The following is a 10,803-nucleotide window of genomic DNA, read 5'->3' on the forward strand; positions in this document are numbered from 1 at the left end:
TCTGTTCACTGTGAAGGCGGTTGAAACTTTGAGGAGTTGAGGGTGACTGTGGCGCTCTCTCTGCGTCCAGTCTCCACACCCACCTCCATAAATAGCACAAATCTGACTGAGAAAGTCAATGTGACAGCTAATCAGAAACCGTGCACTCCGATGAGCATGTCTGTCGGGATCTGTGCACAATATGCTGATCTTAGATTTTTAGCTCAGTGTAACCATGATGTATGCTGACATTTCATGCATTATACATGTAATGTTAATATGTTAATATGTGGAGGGATGTAAATTGACGAAACTGATACAGACAAGATGCAATCAACTTTGCTGGGCCGGAAATGTTGGTGTGAGGCATGAAAGCATGCTCATGCAATCGGGCTCTCTCACACACACACGTGCGCACACCCCCAGTGGTTTTGATCCATCCCTTTCAACCTGCTGTCCTCACCGTCCCCTCAGCTGCGGCTCCTTAATGATAGCTGCTGGCTCTCTCACTGAAACCTCTAATGTTTTTGTTTTCATCAGCTAATACTTAGGTGCCAAGATTAATGACTACCCCAATATAATTGGTGCTAATTAAAACCCAAGAAGGCCTCAAGTGCCTCCACACTTCAGCAGAAGAGGAGGGGTGGAAAAGCCCCCCCACTTCGCTGGTCCACTCGTACAAACGCTCTGGAAGCTGCAGGGCAGCAGTTGAAGGGAGGACGGACCTGCCAGGGCTCTGTGTTCCTCTGGTGTTGAGGGGGGGTCTAGTCCTGCTGTAATGTCGCTGCTCCCATGTGGTGTTTGCTTGTTCAATCACATCAACTTTAGACGCCATCCAAGGGACACGCACACCTGTGCACTCCCCAACAGACACACCTGGGATGGAAACCGTCTGCACCTGCGCACATGCTGGAGCCAAAAGTCTCTGCAGGCATGTGTGAGCCCCTCCCTCCACTGCTCGGCTCTGACGGGCAGGTGTTCAGCCTGGTGGGATGGTAATTGTTTGTCATGTTCAGTGAAACTGTTTCAGTCTTAGCCATGAAACGAGAAGAGCGTAACGCAGGAAAACCACAATCACGCCACAATCACGCCACAGGATGGGACTTCAGGTTGGTCCTCTGCCAGCACTTTGCCCTTGGAGGTCCTCTGCTGCCTCTAGACTGGGGGGTTGTGATGTAGGGTGACACTGCAGCTCTCATGCATGTGTGCTCATGTTCTGCGTGGCATCATTCTGGGCTGTCCGGAGCCGCTGACTGGGACTTCATTTACAGCTTTCTAAAACAGAAGTCGTGGTGCGGCGGGAGGATGGCTGTCTCCTGATCGGAAGATTGTGGGTTCGATTCCCGCCTTGCCTGCCCATGTGTCGAAGTGTCCTTGGGCAAGACACCTAACCCTGAATTGCCTCTGGTGGGATGTTGGTGCCAGTGTTCTGCAGCGGAGCCACCATCAGTGCGTGAATGGGTCTGTGACTGTGAAGCGCTTTGGGCCCTTGAAGGAGGGTATAAAGCGCTATATAAGTATACGCCATTTACCATCTCGCACCAAGTCTTCAGTTTAGATTTTGAAAATCCAAAAACAAACCTTTGTGTTTTCGCTGTGAAATATCTGTTTGTGAAAAAGGTAAATATGTTTTTGGAATATGTCTTCTTTGTGTCTAGCTGCACTCAAATTTTACAGAAGTTGTCTCCAAGACATTTGACTGTCTTCCAATCCCAGTGTCTGTACAGCATATGGAGTAGCTGACATAATTATGTGTTCCGTAATAACAACCGCTTTGAATGAGTGCAGCGGGCTTGGTGCTCTGACTGCAGGCGCCCCTTCATCCCCGCTGTGCTCAAATCCAGACGTGATGACTCATAGCTGGTCTTCCAAGGCTTTACTTTATATCTCTGATTCATGCTTGCCTTGGAGGGAGCCCCAAAGCATGTATGTGCATGAGGACACAGAGACAATAACAGTGACTGGACGGCAGTCCTTTGCCAGTTTCCTACTGCCACCTAGTGGTAGTGTCAGATAAAAGCACCGGAGCTCTGGATTCTGCTCATTCATGTAGTTCAGCTGCAATAAAGCATCATAAAATGAGCTGCTTCTTTATATGACTGCAGTGTTTAGAGGCACTGCAGCACATCAGTGAAGGCACGTATTGGTAGAAATTGAAGGTGCCGTGTTTTTTCTCTCTTTGACAGATGGGGAAGGACCCTCTCTATGCCCGCATCAACAAAGGGAAGAAATGACACGATCCTGACCAGCACTGAGAGAGCCGGACAACCCTTTACCTCTGAGTGTGTGCTTGTGTTTGTGAACGTGAGTGTGTGCGTGCGTGTGTGTGGCTCATCCTGGACAAGCCCTTCTTCTCCTGCTAACAACCTCCCAGGAGGACCCTCAACACTCCCACAGTCCTCCTCAAATGTGGAGGAGAGGGAGCTCTCTGGGTCATTGGCTCCAGGCAGGAGGAGCATCAGTCACTCGGAGCGATCCTCATCTCCCTCCAGTGCACCGTCCCCTCCTCTCATCTCCTCTCACACGGCCTTACCGACAGACCTTCTGCTTCCTTCCCTGTGCGTCCTCCCGCTCATCCTGTCTGTCTGGTCAGAGACTGCTGCATGATGGGGGTAAAGTCGAGCAGTGCCTCCGTCTACCACACAGACCCGTGCTTTTCTTCTGCATCTGTTGTGAGACGGTCTTCCCGGCCCGTGGTTTGGAACCCTGCGTCTGCTGGATCACTATGAGACAGACTCTCTGGGAGCCTCTCGTCCTCTGACAACACACATGCAGACGTGGCCCATCATCCATCATGAACACTCTCAGTGATTTGCCAAATGTCTCCCTGCGTATGCAGCCTGGAGGACAGGCGTGACCCTGAGACGGCAGACAAGTAACAGCTTCTGTGATCAAACTGTTCATTGTCTAGAGTTTTTGTACACTAATTAAAAAAATGATCAAACTCAAGAACTGAATTTTTATTTTCTAAGTCAATCAAGTCGCTGGGGTCAGCTCTTTTGGAGTGAACATGGCTTTAAGGCATCTGAAAGTTGGTTTGTCACAGTCGTTTTGTAAATATTGATAACTGCGAGCATTTTGTCCGACGGACTTCTGTGCCATAAAATGGGAAGGCTTCATTTTTGCAATCCTTGACGTTAACTTAAGCAATACCAACATGTTTTTGCCTCTATTTAGTTGTTTTTCATTTTGTATGGACACCTCATACACCAACCACTCATAGTACCCTTTAATGGATCTGAGCTGCATTTTCTCAAATAACTTTCTCGTCCAAAAACAAAATCAGCTTCTTCCTACACACAATGTGCCACAGCTTTTGTATCGCTAAACCATTTCTATGTTGCAGGCAGCAAACAAAGCACCATTTCTGCTGCTCTCCACCATCGGGGATGCTCCTCCCGCTGGTCAGTCGGTTGTGCCAAACGCCACTTTTCTCTGCCACGGCCACATTAACTGTGATGCCAGTGACTCCCTGTTTTATGGCCAGAGTCCTCTGAGTCACTCAGGAGCCCCTTTTGGACTGTGAGATTGGCTATCATTAAAACTTTGACATCTAGGAAAAGAGCAAAGATTTTCAGAGAGGAACAGTTGTTGTTTGAGGACGTAACATTTCTAGGCCTATTTTAACCTTACCTCAGCTAACAGTTTCTTAATGTAAGATGACATTATTTTTATCTTTATGAATAAGACATTCTGACAAGGGTTTCTAGATGATTTGGGGGGTTTTGTTCTTTTTTGATTAAATCTTGATTTAGGTTCTTTATCATGTATTACCTGTTACAAATAAACACATCCCAAATGACTAATGTATGTGTTTGTATAAAGTGTGCATATGTAAATGAGCGAGCGAGCGAGTGAGTTTTTTTTTTGTTTTGTTTTTTCTAAACACCTTTAATGCCAAAGTTTATTTTTACAAATAAAAAAAAATTACACGGAAATGGAAAAAATAGCCAGAAGAGGAAAAAACAAAACAAACTAAGCAAAACAAAGAACAAAAGGAAAATAGCACAAGTAACCCATCAAAATTCAACACCAACCCGACCGACACTGCTGACAGAGCACAAGACATTTTTGAAAGCCAAAATTTGAACAAAATCATCAATCAAATTAGCAAGTTTGTAATATCTGTATTCAATTTCTAACATACCGTGAAATCAATCAAAACATCATCAGAGCCGGCCCCTTGAATACGGTTCCTCCCTGACCTCCACACAGCCAGGTTTACTTCAGCCAAACAACATTTTTTTGTGAGCTTCGTATTTGGGGCCGTAAGCAAAACAGACCAAAGAAAAAGACTCCCCTAAACCCCTAACCAACACCTACAGAGAGGAAAGGAGACCTAACTCCTGAGTGAGTGAATGAGCGAGCGAGCGAGTCTGGGTAATGCAGATGGATCCGTCAGATTTTCCATGAGCTGTCAGAGTTTTCTCTGCAGTGTTTTTTGCTTTGATTCTTGTTGCATTTTGGAGCTACATCAGAGAAGTTACCAAAATGCTCTTATTTACCTTTGTGGTATCTGTGCAGGTGATAGAGCATGACTGCATTGTAGAAGAATGCTCTGACTATGGCTAAAAGTGAGAATAAAGGGAATATTTGAATGTTTTGCTTGATAACAGCGTTCTGGGACAATTCTGCAACAGATGTGACAGCTGTAAGCTGGCTGAGATGGCAAGCTGTTTTCCTGTTTGCTGGTATTTTAGATGTATAAAAATGAACTTAAGTGGAGGTGTGGATTTCCAAATTGGGTTGGGTGTCAGAAGAAACCCACCTTGACCTAAAACAGAACACCTTTCAGAGCTGTCTGAAGTGTGTAGAAAGAGGCACATTGGTGTCATACTATACATACTTCTTTAAGTACTTCTGTATTTGGTGTCCTGGAATGTGGACCAACCTCTTTTACTCCATTATTCTCAAGTTTTGTTTGTTAATTTGTCTATTCTTGGGTGGGTCTGTCTGAGTGAACAGTGGAGAAAAGTTTCTTGGGATTTTAAATATCTTAGATTTCCCCTGTTAGTTTGAATATTTTAGTAAAAAAGCTCTAAGTTTAAGAAGAAGGCAGTTTGAATGGATCTGGGCTCAGTGACTCACAGGGATCCGGCCGGGCCACATTCCTGGGAGACAAGTTGCAAACGAGAATCATTACGTTGATGTTCAGCCGAGGCCAGACCCGTCAGACAAGCCGGATGAGGGCAAGTTTTCCCATTTCAGTCCCGCGCTGGCGCCGCCCTCCGCTCGCAGAGGACACACACTCTCAGCCCAACACAGGACGCTCACTGCACGGTGGAGCACACAGTGTTTTCCTTTTTTATGCTGTTGTCTCTTTTTTCCTTTAAACTGTGTAATTTGAAAAGATACAGAAGAAGCTAATGGGGGAAAATCCTCCAAATCACTGAGGGCTTTCTGTCGAATTGCTGGATATCGACACAATGGATCAGGTATGTGTGATGTCCTATTCTTCTGCCTGTGTTAAGACAGTGATAAATGAACAGGTGATGCTGCTGTTGTGTATTTTTGTTTTGTGATTCTAACTTCACACAAAGACTAATGACTCAAAACTTGGTTTACGTTTTCATTGAAAATCCTGCTTGTCCCAATAAATCTTTTCTTAAATTCAAAAGCTATTTTTGGAGAACAGTGTTCTTTCATTTGAAGTGAAAATTGTCTGTTTTGTAAAAGACAAAGTAAAGCAGTAAATCAGAATATCATCATTTCAGAAACAGAAAAACCTCCAAAGCAGAGAGAGATGCACCTGCGCAGTTTGCTGATGTGCGTCTTTAAAATAAGATTTTTTGCTCAAATTCCATACTTTATATTTATATTTTAAAAGAAGGGTTTTTAATCATACTGTGCCTTTCTTTGGAGATGCCACAGTGTCCTTCCAGAGTCTACAAACTCTCAAAGTGACTGTGTTTGTGGCTAAATATTCCCACCTAACAGCTGGCTGAGGCTCCACCCCCTGATAACCTTGAAAAGTACAGAAAATTATGAATGGGTTTGTATGCATGTAATGGAATTATCTTATTAGGAAACTAGAGTTTCTTGTCTTCCTCTGCCACATGATCTCACTCAGTTTTAAATGAGAGATCCTGCTAATCTGGATCCTGTTCAGGAGAATTCCTCAGCCTGTTGGGGGCAGAGCATCTAAAACCCCCAAACCACATCACTGTAGTTTCTGTAAGAGTTGTGTGGTCATCTGGGACATGTGTAATGTGAACATGTTTGGCATGTTTGTACTTGCAACTACTGCATTGTGTAAAACGTCCTGCAGGAGGAGCCACTGGACTTCAAGAGCATACGGGCCAAGTTCCAGGAGTCCGACTTTTTCCTGAAGCAACCCAAGAGCAAGCCTGCTCTCCCGGAGAAGCCAAAGGTTGTCCCTCCCCCCCAGCCACTGAGCCCCACTCATTTCCTCCCCGCAGGTGCACGAGCCTCCCTGCTTACCTCTATTAACCAATCCTTAGAGTCAAAGACCCTTTTTGCACCTAGAGTGGTCTTCAAGGACGACAAGAAGGACGGCAAAACTCCTCTCATCCACACCAATTCAAAAACAAAAGAAAAGGGGGATGTGAAACAAAAAGATGTGAACAACAAGACTGCGAAAGAAGTGAAAGAGAAGCTGAACAGTACTCCAGTGGAAGGGAAAGAAAAGAAAGAAAATGGCAAAGGAAAGAAATTTCTAAGTACGCCAGCACCAAGAGATGGAGAAGAGCCGGTGCTGGCCACACCCACGCCCAAAGCCACAACTCAGAAGAGGAAAGGTATCCTCGGTTTCAAAAAGTCCTCAAAACAGGACCCAGGGGTGACTGTGAGCGAGCCAATCCTCAACGTGCAGAGTCCAGAGGGTTCTGGACCAGCTTCACGGGTCTCCCCGGTTTTCTCCACAGTCAATGCAAAAGCAGAGGGTGACACATCCGACCCCCAATTCCCTCTGAACAAAAACAACCCCGTTCTTCAGGAAATCCCCCCAATGTCACCCATTCCTGCACCTCAAGATTTCTCCTCTACTCCGACCTTTATTCCTGACATCCCAGCTCCCTCCAACCCCCCTCCTGTGACTGAAACTCCAGCTAAGATAGAAAATCCTGCTTTGCCAGTTTCTACAACAGCCAGCCAAAATGAAAATCTTCCTGATTCATCTTCCGCTTCCCCGACCCCTCCAACGGGCTCTGCCATCCCAGACGCTCCTGTGGGGGTCTCTGCTCCATCTCCCCTTCCTCCAGAGTTTGAGGCTGAGGCTGAGGCTGCTCTCCAAGCCCTAAACGTGGACACGGTGGAGAGTCCTCTTCCTCCAAATCTGGACTCTCCAGCTTCTCAGACCCCTCCTAGAGTTGAGCGTCCCATCTCTGTGCTGTCTGCTCTGGAGAGAGCGGAGGACATGAGCTACGGAAAAAGAACGCCCCCAGGTGACCTGAGGATTCTGAGTGCTCTGGAGAATGCACGCAAGAAGTCCAACAGGTTAGTTAGTTTGCAAAAGGAGCTTGTTTTATTTATATCATATTGTTAATTGTAGGATACTAACAATCTCTGGTTCTACCTTTCCTTCAGCCCTTTGTCCAACCCAACACAAACCTCTCCATCACCTGAGGAGCTTGCCCCTCCTCACAGCCCCACCCCGGCTTTACTGGAGCTCCCACCCATTGACTATGAGGATAAAACTGGAACGGCTCTCCCATCGAAACCAGAACAAGTTAACGGCACGGACTACCGTAAGTCTCGGTGGAGTTCTTCCTCCTTTTTTCCTGTGGAATTGAACTTTAACATGAAGGGCAAAACGGCAGATGTGGGCGGCGGGCCATCAGGTATGTGTTGCACGGCTGCAGAGCATCATGAAGAGTTCCAGTCTACGTACAAACTAAACCCACTACTCAGAGTAGAGTTTGCATCTGACTCCTGCTCGTGTGCTGGGTGAAAGGTTCAGTCACCGGTAGACTCGTAACTTCAACGCTAGGATTCTGTGTTTGTGCCAGAAGCGTCTGAGGAACAGGCAGGAGAGGTGTAGAGGAATGACAGCTATGACAGAGCCGCGCTGACACTCTTCAGAGTGAACACTGTGTTGACAGAGACTTAGAATCCTAAAAGCACACCGATGACTCATGCAGGTTTCATGCAGCCCATAGGTTTCACCTCCTGCTTGTGCTGAAGCTTAAGAACACTACACGTCATTTTAAATAGTCACTTGATTGGTAAAATATCATTGTTTTCTCAATCCTGTTTATTCACATATGAAAACATTGGAGGAAAAGTTAGAAGGTGTTTACTGACAGTAAAGGAACAGGGAAAATCAACTGCACTTGGATCATGTTCTTGTTCCAAAAACAAACACGTCTGTTTAGATCAAACTCCATCTGTGGTGAGACGTTTGCATTCATGACTGTTTGCAGGACAAGCCCCCCCAGTCTCAGAGGGAGTCACTGATAGGGTGGCCGACCCCATTGCTGACGTGTTGGTAGTTCCCACCCCTCCACCCAGACAGGCCCGCCAGGACCTGAAAGCTGAGTGTACTGCTCCAGATGAACCCGATGGACCTCTGTCGGATGACTTTATTCCTCCTCCTCTTGTTGAAGGTAAAGAGTCAGTAATGTCGCTTGCTCTAAATCTCTTCAGACTCAAACTGTGAAAGGTTGAAGTGTGTGGGTTTTCTCCTCCAACCGTCCAAAAACATGCTTCATAGGTTCATTGGTGACTCTAAATTGCCCCTAGGTGTGAATGCGTGTCAATGTGTGTGTGATTGAGGCCCTGAGACAGACTGGTGACCCGTCCAGGGTGTAGTCTGCCTTCCCCCATCGGGTTAGGCCACTGATGAGCTGAAAGGGACAAAACAGTTAAGAGGATAAATGAATGTTTTGGTGACAAAAAATACTTTTCCCTTAATCATGTCTAATTTTGATGTAATATGAATTCTTATTTCTCTGGCCTCGACCTGCAGTGATCCCTGTTCCCCCGGAGTTTTCAGAGGAAATTCCTAAAGTTGAACCTTCCGATTGGGAGAATGAGGAGCACACAGTTTTAGACGAGGCAGAAACACAGAACCCCACAGCGTTCTACAGTAATGGAGTAACTGATCAAGAATCCGAGTTCCATCCAGAACCTGAGGTCCATACAGAACCAGACTTCCATCCGGAACCTGAGGTCCATACAGAGCTGGTTCATAAAGAGAAGCCCCTTGATCACTCATTGCCTGAATTTCCCCCTCCAGTTTTCAATGAACCACCACCCAAGGAGGAGTAAGACGCTTCACTTCATCTGTAGTTTCTCTGCATTATCAAATATATTGTAACAAAAATGTCCTTAATTTTCTGACCTACCAAGGCTTCAGGCAAACAATCGCACCAGTTACCATGACAACAGAGAAACTGCGCATGAGGACATCCAGGTTCAATCGAAGAAGAAAGGAAAGGGCAGCAATAACGGCAAGAAACCCCTAAAGAAAGGAACACCAAAGAGTAAGAGCAGAGTCATGAGAAAGCACAAAATGGTCATCTTTTCATGATTCCTCTGCAAGCTATTCTGCTGCTTTTACTGATATCTGTCCTCATATCCAACAAATTAATGTTAGTGAAAGGAGGAACATTTTAGGAACACACAAACACTTTTCCAGAACGTTAAGGAACGGGCCAATAAACTACCATTTCCAAGTAAATTGACAGCAGATCATTAATGTATAAAACTCTCAGTTAATTTACAACATCAAAACATATTTAACGTTAAACACAAACATTCTACACTTTTACAATGGGGTGTGAGGCTGGAAACAGTCAGTAACTTCAGAAACAGCCACAGTCCTGTGAATCACGGCTGGTTTTCCAGGGAGGGTCTGAAGGTGCTTTCCCACCGAACGCCATTCATGTGACAAATTCCCGTGCCGCACCTCTCTTTCGCCGCGCGACGAATTCGATGATCGCTGCTTGTAAAAAAAAGTGTTCCTGATGCTGCAGTGGGAGGAGCTACCAGCTCTCTCTGTGGATATCTCATTTAGAATGAATGGAAGACACAAACGATGTTGAGGTTTATTTATTGTGAAGAGTTCTACAAAAACATCAGTAACCATGTCTCCATGTTTGGGTTTATATGATTATCATCATATATTTTCCCTGTACAGGGGGCTGTGTCTGTTTGACAGCCACTTCCACAGTGTTTCTGTGTCTCTGTGGCTGAGATTGAAGACTCTCTATCTTGTAATAACCCAAGGGGGAAAAAAATAAATTAGGAAACCTTTTTCCTTTTTTTAATGACTCAATGAGACCTGAGCTGGCAACCCCCACAGCGTCTCTCTCTCTCTCTCTCTCTGTCGGCATATCGAGCGAGTAAGCTCCGCCGCGGGAGTGAAAGTCAGCGATCTGTCCAGAGTGTATCCCGCCGTTTTTGCCCCAAAGTAACTGGATGAGGTCTGAGAACCTGCGGCTCCACGGGTAAAGGAAAAAGATGAAAGTTCAGGACAGAAACGCTCACTTTTGACTAGTACTCTATATGCTGATTGAGCCACTGAAAACGTCACGTGCTCAAAGCTGAGTTCCTGATTGGCGGATGCGACGCAGCGACCTTTCAGACTTCAGGTATTTACATTTTGACTGTGCCACCTGATTCGTGCCTTGTTGCTCAAATTGAGCTGCTGGCAGACTTCCGTGCTGCGCCAGTCATTCAAATTGCTCTAGAGGACTTCAATTCACCTCAGAGCACCATTGATTAACATTGGAGCTGGCCGCCTCTGCTGCACGAGTTGCGTTCCGTGTGAATGCACCTTAAAGGGTTAGTAATGGGGTTGTGGGTCTTTTTCGGTGTTAACTGTATTTCGCCTTATATTTACCATTTCCAAATGTTTTGGCG

At 45.8% G+C, this 10,803-nt stretch overlaps 2 protein-coding genes across 11 annotated transcripts in view; both read left to right on the forward strand.

Moving 5' to 3' along the window:
• The window catches only part of dab1a (DAB adaptor protein 1a), a 205,782-nt gene extending 202,001 nt beyond the window's left edge, over positions 1-3,781 (forward strand). For all 10 annotated transcript variants that reach the window (XM_036216833.1, XM_036216838.1, XM_024287738.2 and 7 more), the window contains one exon: positions 2,166-3,781. Coding sequence is in view for 1 of the 10 variants with exons in the window: in XM_036216837.1 (XP_036072730.1) it covers positions 2,166-2,213 (48 nt within the window). In the remaining 9 variants the exon portion in view is untranslated. The remainder of the gene's footprint in view (positions 1-2,165) is intronic.
• A 144-nt stretch (positions 3,782-3,925) lies between these two features.
• Positions 3,926-10,803, forward strand: part of LOC112155785 (pollen-specific leucine-rich repeat extensin-like protein 1) — a 14,650-nt gene continuing 7,772 nt past the window's right edge. The window contains exons 1-6 of the mRNA XM_024287720.2: positions 3,926-5,414; positions 6,248-7,434; positions 7,525-7,685; positions 8,361-8,543; positions 8,906-9,203; positions 9,289-9,422. Coding sequence (XP_024143488.1) covers positions 5,406-5,414; positions 6,248-7,434; positions 7,525-7,685; positions 8,361-8,543; positions 8,906-9,203; positions 9,289-9,422 — 1,972 coding nt within the window. The 5' untranslated portion in view covers positions 3,926-5,405. The remainder of the gene's footprint in view (positions 5,415-6,247; positions 7,435-7,524; positions 7,686-8,360; positions 8,544-8,905; positions 9,204-9,288; positions 9,423-10,803) is intronic.

The sequence above is a fragment of the Oryzias melastigma genome, linkage group LG18 (genome assembly GCF_002922805.2).
Source record: "Oryzias melastigma strain HK-1 linkage group LG18, ASM292280v2, whole genome shotgun sequence".
Lineage (NCBI taxonomy): Eukaryota > Metazoa > Chordata > Actinopteri > Beloniformes > Adrianichthyidae > Oryzias > Oryzias melastigma.